The sequence below is a fragment of the Populus nigra genome, chromosome 15 (assembly GCF_951802175.1).
Source record: "Populus nigra chromosome 15, ddPopNigr1.1, whole genome shotgun sequence".
Taxonomy (NCBI): Eukaryota; Viridiplantae; Streptophyta; class Magnoliopsida; order Malpighiales; family Salicaceae; genus Populus; species Populus nigra.
In genome coordinates this window covers 5,513,623-5,537,665 of record NC_084866.1, presented here as the reverse complement: position 1 = coordinate 5,537,665, position 24,043 = coordinate 5,513,623, and the positions used below count along the sequence as shown (strand labels likewise).

The 24,043-nt window shown below is 36.0% G+C and overlaps 2 protein-coding genes across 2 annotated transcripts; one reads left to right on the top strand and one right to left on the bottom strand.

The window, feature by feature from the left end:
• Positions 1–6,635: 6,635 nt before the first annotated feature.
• Positions 6,636–20,874, top strand: LOC133674757 (uncharacterized). The gene is made up of 22 exons (XM_062095980.1): positions 6,636–7,751; positions 8,981–9,096; positions 9,738–9,946; positions 10,912–11,031; positions 12,182–12,310; positions 12,388–12,513; positions 13,227–13,282; positions 13,364–13,463; positions 13,546–13,663; positions 13,951–14,160; positions 14,494–14,827; positions 15,836–15,929; positions 16,656–16,764; positions 17,173–17,444; positions 17,636–17,763; positions 17,896–18,130; positions 18,478–18,666; positions 18,809–19,098; positions 19,580–19,781; positions 19,880–20,122; positions 20,282–20,370; positions 20,481–20,874. Exons 1-22 carry the CDS (start codon positions 6,919–6,921, stop codon positions 20,626–20,628), a joined length of 4,350 nt encoding a protein of 1,449 aa, XP_061951964.1. The 5' UTR covers positions 6,636–6,918; the 3' UTR covers positions 20,629–20,874.
• Positions 20,875–21,769: 895 nt separating this feature from the next.
• LOC133674759 (glutamyl-tRNA(Gln) amidotransferase subunit C, chloroplastic/mitochondrial) lies at positions 21,770–23,679 on the bottom strand. The gene is made up of 6 exons (XM_062095981.1): positions 23,435–23,679; positions 23,301–23,341; positions 23,165–23,220; positions 22,605–22,656; positions 22,420–22,505; positions 21,770–21,998 (listed from the first exon to the last, which is right to left on the bottom strand). Exons 1-5 carry the CDS (start codon positions 23,636–23,638, stop codon positions 22,430–22,432), a joined length of 429 nt encoding a protein of 142 aa, XP_061951965.1. The 5' UTR covers positions 23,639–23,679; the 3' UTR covers positions 21,770–21,998; positions 22,420–22,429.
• Positions 23,680–24,043: the final 364 nt, after the last annotated feature.

The following is a 24,043-nucleotide window of genomic DNA, read 5'->3' as shown; positions in this document are numbered from 1 at the left end:
AACAGAGTATGACGAATATGTAGATTTGCAAATGATTTATTCTCAAGAAGAAATCGAGGACAAGAAAGGCACCAAAAATGTTGATATGGATCTTTTGTCAAGATTGACAATAAATTCGACATCCGACATCACACCAATCGATGATTACTTTCCTGACGAATCCTTACTTTCTCTTAGTCCAATGCCTTGGTTTGCTAATCGTATCAATTTTCTTGCAACATGAGATTTGCTAACTCACTAGAGTACCGAAGATAAAGGAAAGTTTTTGAACGAAGTGAATAACTTTTATTGGGATGACCCTTACTTATTCAAATATTGTTCTGATCAAATATTTCGAAGATGCATTTCGGACAATGAGGTAAGTAGTGTCATTAAACTTTTTCATTATGAGGCATGTAGAAGTCGTTTCTCGTCAAAAAAACGACTGTAAAAATCTTACAATATGGATTTTATTGACCCACTATGTTCAAAGACACACATGTGTTCTGCAAAGCTTGTGAAAATTATCAAAAGTCGGGATTTATTTCAAAACATAAGAAGTCTTTAGATAATCTTCTATTGACTTTTGGGACATATCCTTGTAGCAATGTGCATTGTGCATTTCATAACTTATGACCCTATTTTCATAAAGAACATGTTCGGCATAGTCTTGGGAATCTGACTATAAAAGACTATGTTTGCTAGTTTTTTTAAAAAACTAGATGGGAAGCCTATCCCCGACCCATAGAGGGCGTTTAAGTTGTTCTTAGACATAAAACCAAGGGAAGATGGGAGCCACAATCACAACTACCTGTACATACACATGTTTTGATAAAAAATAACGAGAGAGAGAGAGAGACTCCAATTGGTCTACATATAAATGGTATGATTGCATTTTCAATTTCTCATCTATAAAATCTCATCTTCTTTCCCTTCATTTCTACTCAACCCATACATTCAACATATATAGAAGAGTGTAGAATGGCAGGTCCCTCAAGTCATCACATAAGAAATATTTGTGTTTTCGGTGGATTCAGTCCTGGGAATGAAAAGGAGTTTTTAGAATCAGCAAATCATCTTGATCAGGTACTAGCTGAGAGAAAGATTCATTTAGTGTATTGGGGAGGCAGCCTTGGGTTAATGAGGGGTATGTCAATAGCTGCATTTTTAGGAGGTAGTCAAGTTTTGGGGGTCATACCCAAAGCTTTAGCAAAAGGGGACATCATTGGAAAAATAATTAAAGAGGAACTACAGGTCTTCATAATGTTTGATCGAATGAATGCGATGTTTAACCATGCTGATGTCTTCATTGCTTTACCAAGTGGTCTGGGCACATTGGAAGAGATCTTTCATATTTCCTCTTGGGCCCAACTGCACATTCACCATAAATCTATATGTTTGTTAAATGTTAATGGTTTTTATGATAATTTGTTGTCTTTTCTTAATCAAGCTATGGAACAAGAATTTCTAACATCTTCGGCACGACAAATCATAATCTCTGCTACTACTGCTGAACAATTGATTTACTAACTACAATCTTTCATCCTTTTAATTGATCCCTCCATGAGTCGCATAAATTGGTCAACTAAGGAAAGCCGTAAAAAGCTTAGATTGTATTTGAGTCTTCATTTGTGAAACCTTGTGTCTTTTGGTTTTATTAATAGCATATTATTTTGTTTTGTTATTTCTTATATTTGTTTAAGTGTGTTTCAGGTTTGTCAGTGTTCACTGTTTCAGGTGATGTCTTCTATACTCTATCTTTCTACCTTAAGACATTGAGAACAATGTCTCGTTTTGGTTGGGGGGAGAGGGTAGTAGTTGATATAAAAAAAAATTAACTAATTGTGTTTTCTATTATTAAAACTATTTACAAAACTGTTGTTACTAGGATGACAGAATAAAGGAAGAATTTTAGTGACTCTTGAGACGCATCTTAGTAAACATTTTCCAATGGTTATTTGCAATATTCATAACAAGGTCTATCAAAATACTTCTTGAAATATTCAGGTTCACAAACTCTCGCATTGTTATCACTTGATTCTGCTCATATACTCATTTAACAAGTATTCTTAAACCTTCATCTTCACACACACACACACACACACACATACACACACTTTAACATATAATTATGGGTTGCACATTGGATTATTATATTATTTATGTTCTTTTGTTAAAGGTAACAACTAAGGGAAAGAGATAGTATATAATTTGCAAAAAAAAAAACAAATTGATAATATTGATGATAATAAAAATGTAGATAAGTTTGGTTTCGTAGCCTCCCTAACCTAAGCAATTAAGCCTGAAGGGGTGTTTTAACACCTAATACCCTAAAATCAACTGACTTGAGAGCTATTGGCCCGAAGCTTGTTACATAGGTTAAGGAGAAAAGCTTAAGGGAATCCAACATTGCACTATCTATGTATCAGTATCTACAACCTGAGTTACTAAGCTCTTAGGGGTGTCTCAACACCTAATGCCCTAAGACCAACTGGTTTGGGAGTCATTAGTTGAAAGCTCGTTATATGGGTTAAAGATACATTGTGTTTTAAGTTATATGTATATATATTAAAAAAAAAGATAATAATCTCAACTCAAGAAAGTTAACCTTACAAAAACATTATAATAGAATATTGTTTTCTTCCAATAAAAGCCCCATTGTCTATGTTTTCATATATTGAACATATAAAAAAAGAAGATTTATTAATATCTTGTCTAAGAAGTATGAAGCAGATATATAAATTTAATTAGAGTTTGTTTATTTGGATAGATTAATGGAAGTTGAATGATGAATGTCTTGCTTTGTGGAACTTGCAAATTGTTTTTCTACTTTAACGCTTTGATTACTAGGGACTAGTAATAAGCTAGTTGGGGGTGTGATTAATACTTAAAAATGCATTTTTATCAAGTTTTATATCATTATTTTGCACTTGAAGTATCAATAACTCCTTAACTAAAACATGTTTTACAATAACAAGTCTGATACTATAAGATACCTTTAATTTATGGTAAATGTTCATCTTAAATACAAGCCTATCACATAAATCAAAGGATTGATTGATGAGTTTAACTACTGAAATTGAAAAGATAAAGAGAGCGGCAAACTTAGAAAAGAGATGCTGGTTCAGTCCAAACTGGAACACTATTCAGTTATTGGATCATACTTGAAGTTGTAGAACTTAGATTTAGGACTGGTCTATATGGATGGAAAGCTAAGGTATAGGTCTAAAACTTTCATGAAAGTCCAAGATTTAAAAAAAGGTCGTTTTCAAGTTCAAATTGAAGCAACAACAGAGAAGTCGGAATATGTCCTGTAGCCCAGATACTATTCATGTTCAGCCCATATCTCGAGTTCTAGAAGTCTAAATGCACCGATTCTTTTTTCTTTTTGGAAAGATGAGACAATTTCTAGAACTTTCATGAAGACTATCTATTCAAATTCTGACGTTAGCAATGACATTTTGTTCAGACAAGAAGATAATGATTGTCACCAAGTCAAGATGTGGCCACCCACTCAACAATTAGTCATCAAATCAATAGTTTCAAATTTTGGCCTATAAAATGAGGCATTTGCCATGCATTTAGGCATCTTGATTTTCAGATCAAGATCATGTTCTTGCTCTTTCTCTTTATATTTTTGCAATGCTTAAGTTTTGTTTATATTAATCTCTTGTTTATGCTTTTCATTTCCTTTCCTTTACTTAGTTAACTTATATCTTATTTATGTTCTTTATGTTTCTCTCGTTCATTATGTTTAGCTAAGTTTATTATGTCAAGGTGAAAAGGTTACACTAATGGTGTAAGAATAAGTATAGTATAAACTCAACATGGATTTTAATGTTTGATATTAACATGTTTTGTATTTGTTATCTTGTTCACTTTTAATACTTTGCTTGTTAAATGGTTAATCTAGATTTATGTTGTATAACCCTTGGTACAACAAATACTTGGCATATTCATAGCCTAACCGTATGGTATAATCGACACTTGTGCTATGAAAGGAACTTGATTTGTTGTTAACATAAGTTATAATCATGAATACCTGACAACATTTACAAGTATTAGAATTATTCAAATAAGATAACTAATGTAATCATGTTAACATGAATTAATCATTTGTGTGTGGTTTCTAGTTGAGTAATAAAAAGATTTTATACTATACTTATTTGAAATACCATTAGTGAATCCTCTAACCTTGACAATTATTTTATCCTTGTTTAATCCTTATATCAATATCACATTTCAAAGCTCTCTTCAACTCCTTTTCTGTTATTATCTATTTCTTTATTTGTAGTTTATACAGTTAATCTCCTTGTGGTTTGACCTCGATCTTGCCGGGTTATTTATTACTTCGACACTCCTGCACTTGGGATAAGACAAACAATCTTTTGATCGTGTCACACTCATAGGGCCACTACAATACAGAACAATGCAATCCATGGTGAATTTACTCACAGTGCATAGTAGCCTACGCTATACTGAAACACTGATCAATTTTAGTTATAAGTTGGTAAACTTAATCTTTGTATTTCTAGTGTTCGTGTTTCTTTATTAAATGATCATGAAGATATTTTCCCTGATGAAATTTCTATTATTAGAAATATTGAACATCAAATTAATCTTGTATGCAAAGCAACAATAACTAATATGCCAGCCTATAGAAGTAGTCTCGAGGAGACAAAGCAGCCTCAAATGCAAGTGGAAAAGTTGATGTTAAATGGGTATATAAGAGAAAGCATAAGTTCATGTGCAGTTCCAATGTTATTGGTACCAAAAAATGATGAGACTTAGAGAATGTATATTGATTATCATGCAACCAATAATATTACAGTAAAGTATACACATCATATTCCTAGACTTGATGATATGTTAAATAAGTTGTATGGATTTTGTGTGTTTCCTAAAATTGATATGAAAAGTGAATATCATCAAATTATAATAAAAAAGAGAGATCAAATTATAATAAAAAAGAGAGATGAATGAAAAACTACCTTTAAAATTAAATGTGGTTTATATGAGTGATTAGCTATGGCTTTTGAACTTACTAATGAACCTAGCATTTTCATGAGATTAATGAATCATATTTTGTACAATTTTATAAGTAGATTTGTTATGGTTTATTTTGATGATATTTTGATTTATAACAATAATTTAGAAGAGCATGTTGAACATTTAATGAATGTATTCGATGTTTTAAGAAAAAAAATATTTATATGTTAATCTAAAAAAAAAATGTAACTTTTGCATAGAGAAAATTATCTTTCTTGGTTATATTATTAGTGTAAAAGGAATTAAGATGGATAAGAAAAATATAAAAGTTATCCAAGAATGACCTATACCTAAATCAATCATAGAGGTAAGAAGTTTCCATAGTTTGACTAGTTTTTACAGGAGATTTGTTAAAGATTTTAGTGCACTACTCACACCTTTGTTTGATGTAGGTAACAATTTGAAGTTGAATCCTTTTAAGGAGAGAGGATGATGTGTATGTTTTTTTGTTTCCATATGTTTTATGAATTCCAAGCTATGGAAGGATTCCCTATTATATGTGAAAATAGAGGTGGTTAGGGAAGAATTAATTGCAAGAGTTTTATTTGTTTGTTTTGGACTCCAAGGGGCGACATGACACATATTTGCTCAAGAGTTCTTTTCAAACAAGGATTTTACTCAACAATTTTTTCTTCTACTTTATTATATTAGACACATTGGGTTTATTTTTAGAATTATTATTATTCATGTTTTGAGCTTTATTTTATTTTGGATTAATGTTAGCCCATTAGGTCAACTAATGTTTAGTTTTTCCAAGTATAAATACTATTATAAGACATTATTTTTTTAGGTTAGAAAATACATTATTTGTAGGTGAAAGGATTCTCATATTTTGGTTTTTTTATTGAACTGCTTTGATTTATTAAAAAATTAACCAAGTTTCATGGCATCTTCCATACTTCTTATTCGCTTTGATTTGTAGGTGTTGAGTAGGGGTTCAATCAGTTTTAGTCTTAGTGTCTCTGTACAAGTTATCGTTGTATCAAGCTCAATTATAATTCTAAATTTAGCTTTATTGAGAAGGTTCAATTTGATTGTAGATTTTTGAATCTTTATTTTATCGGAAAACTCTTTCTAGTTAAATAAATAATTGACCTTAAAGAAAGGAAAGTGTTATGTACACGTGGTTAATCTTTTTTCTTTTTCAGGGTTCTGGTGCAAAATAGTTTCTCATCTCTCTGTGGGTTCTACTTCATATTAAAAATTTATTAAAATAATATTTTTTAATTTTTAAAAATATAAAAATATAAAAAGTATAATTTTAATAAATTGTTTTTTAGATTTGAGAAAATACATAATCAATCCATTCCTACGCGCCTCTGTTCCAGAACCGCGCGTGAAAACAAATATCAAATCCCAAAGCTAAAACGGCCTTTAAACCCGTAACGCCTTCATTTCCTCCATAACCGCGCGTGAAAACAAGTTTCCTTCGCGTGGAATTCACTAAACCAAAATATTCACACACGCTCAACGCCATCAAAATACAACCTAATAGCATGTCCCATTGGTCAAATCTATAAGAAGTCAAGCCAAAGCAAGAACCCACACAATCTCAACCAATAAAACCTCGATACAAGACCAAGCTCACGTGACATAGCCTCATTTTATCGCAAACCTAACCTCACCCAATAAAGCGCCCCTCTCCTCCTGTTTTTCTCTCTTCCCATCCTGGCCGTTGTGTACTGTTTTGTGCCCTTCTCTCTCAAAACCTTTCCATTGGCCGAGAATTCCATTTCTAGGGTTTTCAATCCTCTTAAAAGAAGGAAATTGCTTCTCCTTCTTTCTTTCTCATGGTGAAATTGACTCCCGAAATCCAATGCTTCCATTTCCATTCAATTCCAAAATCCACAAATCCTAATTTCCAATTGTAATGCCTTTCACCATCAGTGAATGGCTCGATTCCAGTTCAATTTCGCCTTTATAGCCTTTTTAATTACAACAATAACCCTAATCACAAACCCTAGAGTTCTCTCCTCGGATTCGGAATCCGATTCCTTTTCGATAATTGATTTCGATTCCAATCTCCTCTTCCACCAAGACTACTCACCACCGTCACCACCTCCACCGCCACCGCATCCACCGTCGGCATCTTGCACTGATGATCTCGGAGGCATCGGTTCGATTGATACTGCGTGTCAAATAGTTACCGACGTGAATCTCACTCGTGACGTGTATATAGAAGGGAAAGGAGATTTTTATATCCATCCCGGTGTGAGGTTCCATTGCCCTAATTTTGGATGTTCAATAACGATAAATATCTCAGGAAATTTCAATTTATCAGTTAATTCGTCGATTTTGACCGGTACGTTTGAGCTTGTTGCGAAGAATGCTAGTTTTTTTAATGGTTCGGTTGTGAATACGACGGGATTAGCTGGGGATCCTCCTCCGCAAACGAGTGGGACACCACAGGGGTTAGAAGGGGCCGGTGGAGGGCATGGAGGGAGAGGGGCATGTTGTTTGATGGATAAAGAGAAGTTGCCAGAGGATGTTTGGGGAGGGGATGCGTATTCGTGGTCGAGTTTGCAGGAGCCATGTAGTTATGGGAGTAAAGGAGGGAGTACGAGTAAGGAAGTGGATTATGGAGGGGGAGGAGGTGGGAGAGTGAAAATGACAGTGAAGGAGTATTTGGTTTTGGATGGGGCTGTATTGGCTGATGGTGGTAATGGGGGTGTCAAGGGAGGTGGTGGTTCTGGTGGGAGCATTCATTTGAAGGCATATAAAATGTAATGTACTTACTTACCAACTACATTCATTCCTCTGTCTTGTGTTGGATTCATTGTTAGGATGCTGTTTTATTTTGGAATTTTATATGTTTTTAATTGGGTAATTGGAATTGGGGTTTTGTGGATTGCATTTTGGAAAATAATTAATGAAAAGATTGATTAATGAAAATCTAGTTAAAAAAGTCTTGTTCAATAATGTAGAGTTCTTGATTTGGAATTGTTTAGTTTGGTTTTTGAGGGGATTGAGGTTTAATGGTTTAAGAATTTGTGAAGAATTAATGGAGATTGGTTAATGCAAGGCTGGTGAAAGAGTCTTGTGAAAGGTAAGATGTAATGAAGACAATGGAGTTTGAACATTAGCCTTTTTAATGGTATTATCAAGAGTGTTATAAGGTTTTAGATATCATACTATTTATGTGAGATAAGATGTAGCATCAGCTTTGAAGGGTAAATGTGAATCCTAATGGCTGTGGAAGATCATTTTTACCATAGAATGAGACTTAATTGGTTTAATTAAATATTTTGTGTTAAATGAAGGAAAATCTTTTGATTTCCTTTCATAGATGTCCTTTCTTTATTGATAACTAGAAAGAATTCGGTCACTGCCTCTCCATTTGGTCATGTTTGTACCCCTCATATATCTAGGCCTAATGCAATGTTTTTCATAAAGTGGCCTTGCTTGGTCTACTTACTTTCAATGTTTAGCTATTTTGTGGCCCTGCTTACTCGATTCTGGTAGTGCATGCTTTTTTGCATTTTCTCAGTCAATTGTCACTGTCTTTCTGGCTTTTGCATTTGGATGGCATGGACAGTCAGATAGTTTACTGATATATACCTGCCTCTAATTATGATCTTCGAATGGAGGACAAGACACTATATTCTCGTATGTCAAATATAGTTACAGTTTATGTGCAGGTGGAGAGGGGTTTAACTATACAAGAGTTTGATAACTGAGGGCATCAAATGTACATACACGCATGCTTCATTATGTGTCTGCTTATGCATGTGTGTCTTGTAACTTGAAGAATATCTGCATGTGTGTGAGCATGCATGCAAGGAAGGCACATTTGAGAGGTTGAATTATTTAATATCATGTCATCCATGTATCTGTGGTAGACTGAGTTTTAGGTACAATGCTGATCATGTCTGTCTCAACTTGCATTCTCTGCAGTCATGGTATCCCCATTGGGTTTTAATGTCTTTGTGACTTGTCTCTATGTGAAGAGCAGGACTGGAGGTGGCAGAATAAGTGCTTGTGGAGGTAATGGTTTTGCCGGCGGCGGTGGGGGAAGAGTTTCAGTTGACATTTTCAGTAGACATGATGACCCTCAAATATTTGTGCATGGTGAGACTCATCACGTTCCCTTGCCACCCCTAGATTTTTATTATGAAATCTTGTGAACTACTTGTCTGCTTTCCTATAGAGACAGAGAAGTGTAGGTTTAATTAAAAGGAAGTTTGAACTATCATTCATGTTCACAACATTTACATTCTTTCCTTTTTTTTATAATCTGAATTATGTTGAAGTGTCCTTTAAGGCAGTCCTGGAGGTAAGAATATGCGTTTGGAGGTATTTTTTTCTCTTCATTTATATACACAACCACTAAATACATCCAATTTAGCCACCCCCCCTCTCTCGTCCATGTCTGCCAAATATAGTCACCAGATGAATGTGAGAGGGTGGAACATTCTACTGGGTTTATTAAATAGTTTCTCTGTTAGGCTTATACTTTTATTGTTCTGAAAGTCTTGCAAAGCCCCATTCCTATAATTCAAAATTTCTATCTTGAGCTCATTTTTGTTTGGATATTATTATTGGGGTGCGATTGTATTAGATGACTCTATGTTCGGAGGACTTGTCCTTTTATGGTTAGCTTTGTATTAGATGACTCTATGTTCGGAGGACTTGTCCTTTTATGGTTCAATTCAATTGTTCTTTTCAATGTGCAAATACTGAAATCGCATGCTTTGTTGTTATGCTTGTAGGAGGAAATAGTCTTGGTTGTCCAAAAAATGCAGGTGGTGCTGGAACTTTATATGATGCTGTTGCCCGGAGCCTTACCGTAAGCAATCACAATATGTCTACTGATACAGATACACTTCTATTGGAGTTTCCTTATCAGCCTCTCTGGACAAACGTTTATGTTCGAAATCATGGCAGGGCCACTGTTCCATTGTTCTGGAGTCGTGTCCAGGTTGTTGAAATTTGAGTTGCTTCTTAGCTTCTTTATGTCTGCCAGAACTTGTTAGCCTTGGGAAGAGATTAAGACCTCTTTCTTTGTGGGTTGTTGGTATCATTTAATGGAAATGAATAGAGTGGAGAAATAGGAAGAGTATGAAGTGCATAAATACGAATAATCTGAAATTGCAAAGATTAAGAAATTCTATTTTGAAGGTGGGTTGTGGTCTCATTTAAAGGAAATGAATAGAGTGCAGAAACAGGAATAATTTGTAGTGCTGGTTTTAGAATGTGCAATACTTTGTGTGCCATGCATATAATAGCAGGCAGAAAAAGATGAATTCTTACTAAAAACTACATGTGCATGCACAGGCCCAGACATATAACCAATTCCTGCATAACATGCAAATATGTATATATTATATACTTCAGCAAAATTATTCAGTCCATTTGTCCATTTTTTCGTCAGTTTTTTTTTAGTTTTGGGACATCATTCAGGCACAACTATTCAGAAAGTTTTTAAAATTGTACTTTATGAAAATGCTGAAAAGCATAGAAATTCTGTCCATATAAGATGGCTTGCACTGGCTGTTTGAGAGGCTTGTTTCCAATGTCAATAGGAATTTATTGTATTCTTGTATATTTGTCTATATAAGATAGCCTGCACTTGCTGTAGCTTTTTTATATTTCATTCTGTCCATATAAGATAGCTTGCATCAGCTGTAGGATCTTTTGGAGCACCAGGCAGGCCTTTTATGTTGGCCTCCCTTTTTAATCTTTTTCATTAATGGAATTTTGAGACAATGGGTTGAAGGTATCAACTCTCGAAGGAGAGGATATTTCTACTGGTACACTATTTTGTTATCTTAGTTGGCAGTCATCTTCTTTGGCCACAATCTTTTGCATTTGGATTTTTGATTGATGCTAAGTTTTCTCTGTTGATATAATTGCATTTTAAGCTAATCCTGGTCAAATATGTAGGTCCAAGGACAAATAAGTCTGTTATGTAGTGGAGTCTTAAGCTTTGGGCTGGCTCATTATGCTTCATCAGAGTTTGAATTACTGGCCGAAGAGCTTTTAATGAGTGACTCTGTAATCAAGGTAAGCTATATGCATTTATGACTTAACGAATATGGCAAAAACCCATGCTGCTGTATGCTTTTCTTTGGTTTCCCATACAGGATACAAGGAATGGAAAGGAGAGAAGAAAAAAGGGGAGAAAATAGAATAACATAGAAAAAAAGAGAGTAGAAAATGAATTGCCATCCTTTCTCAATTGCTTATCAGAATCCTCTATTCCACATTACATAAAATGGGTTCTCATGTTGAGGCTCCACCAAAAACTCTAATAGACCATAGTAATTAGGTAATAGAATGAAGTCTCTCAAACCGAACTCCCAATTAATATTAAACACACATCCTTGGTCTCGATTCATTTTATTCTTCTCATCTCTAATTGCATCATTAAAACTCTGCAAAACTTGTGGGTATGTATTGGATCTTCAGGAACCCTAGTATAACAAACCTAAATTGGAAATAAAATAACTTCTAAATCATAAAGTTCCCTAGTAACCCAAAATTTCATTATAACCTGAAGTAACTAGTTTTTGCAAATAAGATACAAATTGTAGTAGAGCCTCAAGAAGAATAGCTTTCAAGTTTCTGTCAACTAAATTGTTTGCAAACTGAAATTGCTTGTGTGTCACCGCATCACTCCTGGAAGTTTCATAACTTCTCAGCATGTCCCTGGTTATTGTGAAATTCACCCATCATTCTATCCCCCTTTTGTTGGCCCTTGCCTAGTATAATTATGTCTTTGTATGCACTTGTATGTATATATTTTGTCTATCATGGGAACACCTGCATATTGGTGCAGTTTTACCTTTTGAATTTTTATATCCAACATAACACTCTGAGTAATGTCAGAGGTATTATTGCTTTTGTTAATCTCCTATTAAAACTAAAACTTGGAAATCATCCCTAGTATTATTCTAACTGTTTGATGTCTTTTCCTTTATTTATAGTATACTTATTGTTTCATAATTATGGTTTCTTTAAATCTTCACTCCTAGTCTGGTGGTAGTATTTTTTTCATAGACTTGATAGATGAGAGTTTGAAGTTTCTGCCTATTCCACTCTCTACCCATGCATTGTTTAGATTTGCATTCTGTTGTTATTTGTATGCTGTTTCTTATTCATGCTTGTACGCGTATGAATTTGATGTGCATGATCTTTGCTTTTTGCACATCAGGTATATGGTGCTCTACGCATGAGTGTAAAAATGTTCTTAATGTGGAATTCTCAAATGCTCATAGATGGGGGTGAAGATGCAACTGTTGGGACTTCTTTGCTTGAGGCTAGCAATCTAGTTGTTCTCAAGGTACTTTTTCATTGTGTCCTTTACATATTACTTAAGCTGTGTTTGCAAATGATATGCCGATCCTTTTTGTAAAACAGGAATCATCTGTCATACATTCTAATGCCAATCTGGGAGTTCATGGTCAAGGTCTATTGAATTTGTCAGGACCAGGCAATTGGATCGAAGCTCAACGTTTGGTTCTATCACTATTTTACAGTATTCATGTAAGCTGTGTTCTGTAATTTAATTAACTGTATTGACCTTGATGGCTTACAAAGTTCACTTTGCTTAGTGGTTACATGGTGGTCTGTCCCTTTTGTTTTGGGGAAAAAACAGTGATTCTAATGCATTCAGGTTCTCTTGTCTCAGTTTTGTAGTTATTTTTTGCACTACCTGCTGCTCTGGTTTTATTTGCAGTACTTGAAAAGTATACCCACTGTTTCATGAGTTTTTAGCAGTCATGGCTGCTGGGATGAGATATCAAATAAGTGCATCTGGCATGGCTATAGTACATGGTTTTTTGGATGTCCAATATTTTTTTCAATTTTTAGAAGTCAATAAAATTGTTTTAGTTTCCAATAATATCCCATACTCTTTATCGTATGTTAAAATGAACTTTCAATGTAAATATTCAAGTGGATTAGGATTAACTTTGAAAAGTTTTTGTCAATGTATTTATTGCAATCTTCCTAAAACATTCCTCTGTTGTCAAATATATTTCTGAAGGACCATGGGATGGTGTGATTCTTTCATAAGGGTTATGGGAAAAGGTTGAAAAGTTTGTTTGTTTCTTATTTCTGTTACACTGATAATGTTGTTGTGGCATGATTTTGTCCCCGAAACCTTTCAATGTTTGTCTACCAGCCTTGCTGATGCATGTGACAAGTTTGTATTCTTACCATTGATGACTAATTATGTGTTTCCAATTTTCCATTAGGTTGCACCTGGATCTGTTTTGCGTGGTCCTGTTGAGAATGCAACAAGTGATGCCATGTAAGTCCCATATTTTGTTGGTTTTTTAATCTCCCCACTTTATGTTTGGGCTTACTGAGATCTGTGGTTTTACTTCTGTAGTACACCACGGCTCCATTGCCAACTTGAAGAGTGCCCTTCTGAACTACTTCATCCCCCTGAAGATTGCAATGTGAACTCATCTCTTTCTTTTACCCTTCAGGTGATCCTTGAATAGAAGTTGCATGTTATAAGGTTTGAAATTTACTTATTCCAGGTTACCTTACTTCTTTCATTTATTTCAGATATGCCGAGTGGAGGATATTACTGTTGAAGGACTTATAGAAGGATCTGTTGTTCATTTTCATCGGGCCAGAACAATATATGTTCCGTCTTCTGGAACAATAAGTGCGTCTGGCATGGGTATGCTCTCTTTTTCTTTGTACAAGATTCTTTTATGAACATTATCCTACCCTATTTCAGCTTACACAGACTCTCCTCCCTCCCTTCCTTTTCCACCTTCCCCTGCACACACTTAGACAGACACCAATAGATTCAATGTATACCCTCACACAGATTTAAGCTGAATTTTGAATAGTGTAGGACGACTTTTCGATTTCGTTTGTTGTGTTTGAGTAAAGATGAGAGAAGTTGGTGTTCTCATTGAAGAATCATATTTAGACAGAAGTTGACGACATCATATCATGCAGGTTGCACTGGTGGTGTGGGTAGAGGTAATGTTTTAAGCAATGGTGTTGGCAGTGGTGGTGGCCATGGTGGTAAAGGTGGGTCTGCATGTTACAAAGATAGTTGTATTGAGGGTGGTGTTTCATATGGTAATGCAGAGTTACCTTGTGAACTTGGTAGTGGAAGCGGAGAGGAAATGTCTGCTGGTTCTACTGCAGGTGGTGGTATTATAGGTAAGTTTGTACTTTAGATCAATTTATCAGCTGATAACTTTCAGCTTTGTTTTGACATTCTTATGATGTCGTATTATTTTTTATCTGTATCATTTGAAAACATTCTGCATAATATGGCAAGGGATCTGTCTATCCTTCTTGGCAGAGTGATATTTGGATTACCTCTTTCATGGGTATGTTAAAAATAGCAATATCTATGCATTCAGGTTGGCAACTTTTAATATTGTTAAGTTGCCCTTTTGCATTTCAAGGAAGTTGGTTGTGTTTGTGTTCATATGTTACTTACCTGCGAACTGATCCACTTATGTTCATTTGTTCTACCTGTCTGGGCAGTAATGGGTTCATTGGAGCATCCCTTGTCAAGTTTGTCTGTTGAAGGTTCAGTCAGAGCTGATGGTGAAAGTTTTAAAGGAATCACCAGAGATCAACTGGTTGTCATGAATGGTACTGGTGGAGGTCCTGGCGGTGGCTCTGGAGGAACTATTCTTCTGTTCTTGCATACTCTAGATCTTGGTGGGTATGCTGTTCTTTCAAGTGTTGGGGGATATGGTAGTCCGAAGGGGGGCGGTGGAGGTGGTGGTGGAAGGGTTCACTTCCATTGGTCAGACATTCCAACTGGGGACGTGTATCAGCCCATTGCTCGTGTGAATGGAAGCATCCACACTTGGTTCGAATTTTATCTGACCTGTTTAAACTGATATATTTAATTCATTCTATATCATGATTATTAGATTTTCCTGGTGTTTGAAATCAATTTGTTCTTAATATTAAAGTCTTTATGAGTCCACTGGAATAAAGATAATTTGAGAATTTATGGTATTGTTTAGTCTCAGAAGCTATTTATTTATGAGTTCTAATGAAGTTTAGAAGCCAATTTTGAAGGAAAGACCACTGTTAAAGAGAAGTTGCGTCTGAAATCACAGAATGACTATATGCTGAATAGTTTGGTAATTGAATAATAAAAAAAACAATAATTATGAATAAGAAATTTAATATGAGCTACTTGATATGAGATGTCGGGTGATTGATTGGGTAATTGAGTGGATGAAGCTGTTGGCCATCTACATAGCATAAAGACACCAGCCAAGTTTGGAAGGGACTAAATTGTTCGTTGATTATCTGAAGATATAGTGGGACATCCGCGCTCACATAAATTAGGCAAGGCTGACCGATAGAGCTTCTGTTTGGCACTTGGTATGCTGAACACGTTAGCACGAAAGCTTGCACGATCCTCATCCTAACACATTGCTTGTTAATGCTTCCCTAATATTATATTTCAGGCATTGGCCAAATGGAAGATATGAATTTCTGTGTGAGCAAATATTAGATTATCTTTGCTTGATGCTTTTTTGGACTCTTCCCAAAGATCTCAAATAGCATATATGTTCACCTTTCATTAAGCCCACCACAAGCACGCATTTATCATTTGGATTAAGTTCTTTGAGGGACGAAATCCTTTATCCTGCCTTTACTGAATGCAGTCTGCCCTCTTCATCTTTAGCATTTGTGAATGTATATTCTGCCTTGTTACAATGATTTTATTGTTAACTGTTGGCTCTGTCCTCTGCATCTTTATCATTTGTGAATGTATACTCTGCCTTGTAACACCGATGTTTGTAACTGTTGGCTCTGACATGAATTCTTGGTCTGATTGGGTTTTCACTCTTCATTGCAGGGGAGGATTGGGAAGAGATGAGGGTCATGCTGGGGAAAACGGGACAGTGACGGGGAAAGCTTGCCCAAAGGGGTTGTATGGAATATTTTGTGAGGTAGTGTATTTAGTTCTTGACATTGTGATATTATCTATGTCTTTTCTTGAGTTAATTATTGCTTGTGTATGTTGAGATTATATGCATGGGTCTTAGGAATTACAATCCTGCTGTCATCAATACAATTTTAGTTGAGAAAATAATGTGGTATTCAATTTCTGTTGCTTTTACTTCATGATAAAAAAAATGAAGGGTGATTTTGTTAGTGTCGTAATTTTAACAGGAGTAATTGTTAAGGGGTAAAACTTATGTCTTAAGGATTTTTCAAGTGTTAGCAAGTTAAACAGTGCATTTTAAATAGTGATCGCTAGAAAAGGATAAAAAATTGAGAGAGGGTTCCTTTCCTTTTTCTCCCTCTACTTCAACCTATGTATGCTAAAAACATACGAGGGACGAGCGGAAATGGTTTGATTTCGGAAATGGTTTGATTTCTTGCTTCTTTTCCTTCAGTTTGTGCTATACTAAAACGATCTTGCAACTTGTATTAGTTGAATTGTCTCTTTAAGTTTTTGGACCACAAATGTACATTGCAATCATCTAATTAGAAATAAGGGACAAGTATCATGACAAATTGTATTAGTTCTTAGGGAGTTCTGTTATGATTATCCTTTTTGGCAATTGTTGCAGACATCCTGTTCCAAACAATTGACTACAATAAAGCTGTAGTTGCAACATAACCTTTTCTTCAGTCTTCAGTTTATCCTTCAATTTTTTGTACTTCTTCAGGAATGCCCAGCTGGAACATATAAGAATGTAACTGGATCCGATAGAGCTCTCTGTCGTCCTTGCCCTGCTGATGATATTCCTCATCGTGCTGCTTATGTAACTGTTCGAGGTATTTAAAGTTGGAGTTCATAAGTATGTTGCATGATGTAAAACCACATGCTGGGAATCTTTGGTTGTCTGCCTGAAATTTGTATAATTGCATCCTAACAATTTGATCTCTGAAATTTTGCGACCTCTTCGATCCACCTTGATATGTAAAGGAGATATTAGACAGCACGAATGGAGGGGTGCAGTTTTGAAAGCTAGTGCCTTTTACATTCTATGTCAAAGCAACAAACAGCATCTTGTAAAGTTGAATTTTCTTGAGATGGACAAATTATTTGGAGGGTAGGATTTGCAGGGGTACACACACGCCCATCTCACACACAATGCTGGAAGACACCATGCATTTGCAGGCTCATGCATTATGTTTGTAGTCCTAAACAAGTGCAAAACCTCACTCTGTCCTCTCTACCAGGTGGTATTGCCGAAACACCATGTCCTTACAAATGTGTTTCAGACAGATTTCACATGCCACATTGTTATACAGCCCTGGAAGAGTTGATTTACACTTTTGGTGGGCCATGGCTGTTTGGACTTCTTCTTTTGGGTCTCCTAATCCTCTTAGCGCTGGTGCTCAGTGTTGCTCGGATGAAATTTGTTGGGGTGGATGAATTACCTGGTCCAGCTCCCACTCAACATGGTTCTCAGATAGATCATTCTTTTCCCTTCCTGGAGTCATTGAATGAGGTTTTTCCATGCTCAGCATGTTAATTTCTGTTCATTTAAAAGTTGTATTCAGAACCCAGATAAGGCAGTGGATATCTCCCGTCTCTTGATCCTTGTATATACGTGTGTTTATGTATATGTATATATAAGAGTTTGAAAGGAGGGCTGCACTAGCTAATGTATAGATTGACAAGTTGCATATCACTTTTCAGGTCTTGGAGACAAATAGAGCTGAGGAGTCTCAGAGTCATGTGCACAGAATGTATTTTATGGGTCGTAATACTTTCAGTGAGCCTTTGCATCTTCCCCACACTCCTCCTGAGCAAATAAAAGAGATTGTGTAAGTTAATTTGCACACTGTTTTTTACTGCAATGGCTCAATTGACCCTGCTATTCGGCTAAACTTCAGGGATTTTGATATCAATGATCATTGTAGAACTATGTTTTCACCTTATTTATTTTGGCCTGTCAGATATGAGGGTGCATTCAATACATTTGTGGATGAGATTAATGGTATAGCTGCTTATCAATGGTGGGAAGGTGCAATTTACAGTATACTTTCTGTTCTTGCATACCCCCTTGCATGGTCATGGCAGCAATGGAGACGGAGGATCAAATTGCAAAGACTCCGAGAGTTTGTTCGATCAGAGTATGATCATGCTTGCTTGCGCTCTTGCCGTTCGCGGGCTCTCTATGAAGGGCTTAAGGTTTGTTTGTATTAAATGTTTGGTCTGGCGTTAGGTAAAGTCAAGTAGTTGAATATTTGTGTGATTTTCTTTTGCATGTTAAGACCACATTTTTTCTATTCTTCTTCCCTTCAAAATAAGCATGTCACATGGCTTACGTTTGGTCCTAGTAGTTTTAAATTTTGTTGTATATTCATTAAAAGTTTGGCCTATTATTGTTATTGTACTTTATGTTTTGAATATTTCAAGAGAAAGGAGAGGGTGAGATGTTGAGGATTCAAGACATGGTATATATTCCTTAAAAAACCTAAGACCTTGTGAGAAACAAATCATAAATATTTGGCTCAAGTATGGTATTTGTCCTTTAGGTAGCTGCAACTTCTGATTTAATGCTCGTGTACTTGGATTTCTTCCTTGGTGGAGATGAGAAAAGAACTGATATTCCTGCTCGCCTACATCAAAGATTTCCAATGTCTATTCATTTTGGCGGTGATGGAAGTTATATGGCTCCTTTCTCAATTCAAAGTGACAATATTCTTACCAGCCTCATGAGCCAGGTTTGACATCCACTTCCAAGAACTCTAAGCTAAAAATTTTGCCATTTTCATTTTTAAGGTTAGGGAGGTAGGTTTAGCTTGACCAACATATTGCAGTTCGTAGCTCAACAAATTGATCTATGGTTTTCCTCATGGCATGCAGATGGTCGCTCCTACCACTTGGTATCGAATGGCAGCTGGTTTGAATGCACAGCTGCGCTTAGTTCGTCGTGGGCGGCTAAGAGTAACTTTTCGACCTGTCCTGAGATGGCTTGAAACACATGCAAATCCAGCTTTGAGAATCCATGGGATACATGTTGATCTTGCATGGTTTCAGGCTACTACTTCTGGTCATTGCCAGTATGGACTTTTGGTTTATGCTGTTGAAGAAGAAAGCGAACATGTATTTATTGAAGGCATTGATGGTGTGAAACAAGTTGAAGAAGAATCTCGGTAATGGTTCATTATGTTTTATTGGGGTATAATTTCCATTTATCTGATTAGCCTCTTAAATTTTAGCCAATTAGTGTGTCCACTTTGGAACTGTCTCAATCAGGGTGTATAATATTGTGGTGAGTTGTCCTCATTCTGAATTATTGCAAGCATGAAGACGGTGAAATGATGATTATATGAAACAAAATTTGGCAAGTTTGTCATTAAAAAGCCACAAACCAGTTCCCATTGTATGACTAGAGCAGGTAAAAGGTAGTAGAAAGTTCAGACATGCACTCGTTGCAGAGAGGTATAAATTAACATGCATGGAATATGAGGTTGTATGACATAGACCTTTGTGAATTGTTATGCTTTTACATGTCAATTAATAAATAACTGACCTTTATGGTGAACTTCCATCAGATGTGATAAGATGCACAAATTTGCATTTATGTGTTCCATGCATTTGATGTTGAATGGCATTTGACTTGGTTTTCTCCAGCCTCTTGGTTAGTGGTGTGAACAACACACACAGCGAAAATCCATCTGGTCATTGGAGAGAAGAGATGCTTGTATCCCAAGCTCACAGAAGCAGTTATGGGGGAATCATAGTTACTAACAGCTTAAGAATGCTTAAAGAGAAGAGGGATTTATTTTACCTCATCTCTTTCATAGTTCATAACACTAAACCTGTTGGCCATCAGGTAGCTTCTGTGTCAATGAGTTCAGTACATATGCATTATTTTTTTAAAGTTTACCAGCAATCCAACTTACTTCATCTTTACTCTTTCTTGTCTTGCAGGATCTTGTTGGTTTGGTCATCTCTATGCTTCTTTTAGGAGATTTTAGCTTAGTGTTGCTTACTTTACTCCAGCTGTATTCAATTTCATTGGTGGATGTCTTTCTGGTTTTGTTTATCTTACCTCTTGGCATTCTTATGCCCTTTCCTGCGGGGATAAATGCTTTATTCAGTCATGGACCTAGGCGCTCTGCAGGCCTTGCACGTATCTATGCTTTGTGGAATGTCACATCCTTGATTAATGTTGTAAGTTTCTGTATCTATCCACTTGGTCACACTTTATTCTTCCACCATATGAGCATTTCAACGTTCTTGCTGCTAATTATTTCAGTTGCAGAACATGTGATTTGTTCTTCATCTTCTGCAAAGGAATGTCACCTAACCTATTCTTTGACCGTCTGCCAGGTTGTTGCATTTATTTGTGGATATATTCACTATAACAGTCAATCGCCCTCGAGTAAGAAGTTCCCCTTTCAGCCATGGAATATTAACATGTAAGTTGATTCTTTAGCTTACAGAAAGTTAAGTTAATTGGCAAGTTGGGGTGACACAGCACCACTAACATGGTTTTGCGCTTGCGTATTTTTGTGTGGTTATGCTGCAGGGATGAAAGCGAATGGTGGATTTTTCCAGCTGGACTGGTTGCATGTAAAATTTTACAATCTCAACTTGTAAATTGGCACATTGCAAATCTGGAGATTCAAGACCGCTCGCTGTATAGTAATGATTTTGAGCTGTTCTGGCAGTCGTGATGGTATGCCAAATACAGATTCCACATTGACAATGAGGGTTCCTTTTCTTCTCCTTTTGCATGCGTTTTGAGAACACTAGGTAAATGGTTGACACAGGTCTAGGAATAGAAAATAGAAAAAAAAATAATAATAAAAATACATACAAATAGAGTGAGCATTAATTGTTGGTTGTAATTTAACGCTTTATCCTCATTTTGGCATATAGAGTTAAATGTAAATATAAAGGGGCAATACCTGTTTATTGAATTCATTTTGCCATATAGAATCATGCATTGATTGTCAAGGAAAAGCTATGCCTGGAATTCTCAGCAATGATTTCTCAAGATGAATAGCTACCAGAGCTAGAGAGAGAGAGAGAGAGAGAGAGAGAGAGAGAGAGAATGATGCGCTTGCCAAATTGGCATGATTATCATGTTTCGGGGAGGCGATGTCTTTGTGCATCGACAGATGACAATGTCTTTGTCCAGAGTGTTTACAAAATCGCTTATGCAGGTAGGCAATTCGGGAGTTTATGCAGTGAAAAATCTCATTCGAGCCAAGCGTGTGACATGCACGACCCGTAATCTTTGTATTAATCCTGGCAATGCTGGGCCACGCCCTCGATTCCACTCTGAAGTTAATTTTATTAATTGAATAATGCTCGGCCAAGACTCATCATTCGATTCATATCCTTGTTCTTCACCTAACAGGTAAAATTGCTAATATTCTGACTGGCTTTCTCATATTTCGTATAAAAATTAGACCAATTCTCGAGCGTTGGTCCAATACAAGCAGCAACTACAAATTGAACAAAAAGCCGGATGCAATTTCATAAGAGCAGGAGGTCGGTAGGTAGTGTAGCATGCTAGTTGTGCAGTGTAGTAGAAGCTCTTCGTACCACCAGTTTTTGATTGATCTTGTTCTCTGAACTCCTCTTTCGTTTTCAAGATGAGCTTAGAGTTCCGAATAAATGAAAAAGCTTCTTTCTTTGTTGTATCATTCTTGCTCGGGGGTTTAGGCGGAATCTGGTTCAATTCCTTCAACGAGATATGCATGTCTGCATTAAGATTTAAAACTTGTCTATTTTTATAAAATGTTTGGGAAAGAGGACGCACAATAACACACGGCCACATTCTCCGACGATTGAGGAAGGAGGAGGAGATTATTCAGAGAGATTTATTCCAGAGAAAATCTTAACAGTTACCCATCACAGAGTCTGCATAAAGAAAGAACGAAAGATATGCCCCTTTTCTACTCAATCTAGAAACAAGATTGGACGTTATTCTGGTTCCTTCGACAAAAGATTATGTGACTAGAAGGAGAGTTCTTCACACTAACGCTGCCAAACGTTCCCCCTATTTGCAAAGTCGCACCATAATCTCTCCTTAGTTCTGTGACACGGGATTAAAAAACCCACAGTAATTATGCAATATTCATTGTACATATCATCATAATAAATGAAAATCATTCACGAGCCTTGGTTGATATCCTAAGAATGATAATTATACTTGAAAAATATATTCCCCTTCTAAGTTGTATCCCGAGAGAAAGGGGTTCGGGGGTGGAATGTGATTATAAAATAAAGGTTGAGTCCTTGACTAGAATCCCAAAATCATATGCGAGACTTCATAGGCAAAGCTTGTAAGAAAGGTCTAATTGCCCTTATTTGTTGTGATATAAACAACAAATAAGGGCAATAAGTGGTAAAAAAGCAGCAACTTTTATGAGATTTCTTTCTGCTTATATGGCTAAAGGACCATGCAAAGAAACAACCCATTGTTGTTAATGGTGCATTCAAGGAAAACAACTTACCTAAATAGTCTCACTCCTTGTTCAAAACCTTGGGAACTTTGACGTAAGGATCCTCGTAGTTCGGTACAGCAGCAATGATAGCTTCCCTGTTGGATGGACATTCAAACGCACATCAGCGGTGTTATAATAGAGTTTATCATGACACAAAATTATACGAAACGATGAGAGAAAAACCCATCAATAACCTGTTCTCAAACGTTTCAGGATTATCATGACGCAAGTTGTCACCTTCAGTGTCTGTAAGTTGAAAATTTGACAGTCAAATTTGAATCAGCTATATGTATGCAAGGAATGCTACAGCAGACAAACACATCCCCTCCCTTCTATTTAATGAATGGGAACTTCATACAAAAAAGATTCACTTTGTAACTATGTGGTTGTCAGTCTAAATGAGAAGAAGAAGAAGCATGATCAAGGGCTTTCTACCACAAAGTCAAACGAAGGGAATTTGAATTTCTTCATCATATCAAATAGAAATATGATGTGCCAATTCTTTAGGCGAAAGAAGCCGGCACAAGTGAATGACAAAACTCAATTTGGATTGCCTGCATTTGCTCAAAATGTGATGAGGATTTTCGCCAAAAAAATCATCACGAAATAGCCCTCACCAAATGCTCGAAAAAACAACCACCATGTCCAATTTCAATAATCTCACGTTTCCCTTCATTCAAATCCCATAAGAATTACATCTTACATTTTCTATAACCACTTCATTGTTTATGCAAATACAAGGATTGTAAAGCACCTGCTCTGATTGAGGGTTCCACACTGTCAAGGTCAACAGCTTGAATTTGTCCAAACCTGAAATAAACAACCAAACATAAAGGGTCTCAAAACACAAACATATCACTGGAAAAAGAAAGAGACAGAGAAGTGCATGCCAATCAATCACTTGTCGGATTTTAGGACCGAATTCTTCAACCTGAAATTTGAAAAGAATAAGAAAAACCCACTACATTAAGTGAACAGGAGCGTAAGTTTTGAGTCGTAATGCAGAGATAAAGAAGAGAGAAACCTGCTGTGGGGTTAGTGAAATTCTAGCAGTTTCAGCCAAGCGAGCGACATCTGGTGGTTCAAGAGAGGACCCATTGGCTGTTGCTTTTGTTGTGAATCTTCGTATTGAAGGAGCGGGGCTGATTTTTTTGTGGTTTAGAAGGAAGAGGATGCTATGCTTTGGTGGTGATGGTCCTTTGAGTAGCAAAACAGCTCTGCTTCCCATTTTCTTCCTTTCTTTTCAATGGATTTTCTGAAAGCCTTCTCTAATCCTTTGAATAAATAAAAAGAAGGGTAAATTTTAATTTGGCCCCATTAGTTGTTGAGTGTTTCGATTTCATATAAAGACTTTGATGTGAAACAATCACCCCCCCACAAGTTTCATTTATTTGTGTTTTAGCAATGAAAAACATGTGTAAATCACAAAATCCATCCCTGAAATTTCATCCAAAAACAGTGGTCAGTAATCGGAAAGTTATTTAATTTTTTTGTTCTTAATATTCGAGGTTCAAACATATAGCAAATTTGTTCTCTAAACAAAAGAAAATAAGGTAATTATTAATTAATTAATTAATTATTGGATGTAATAAACTAAAAACTAAAGAATAGAACGAGAGAACTTGCGAATCTT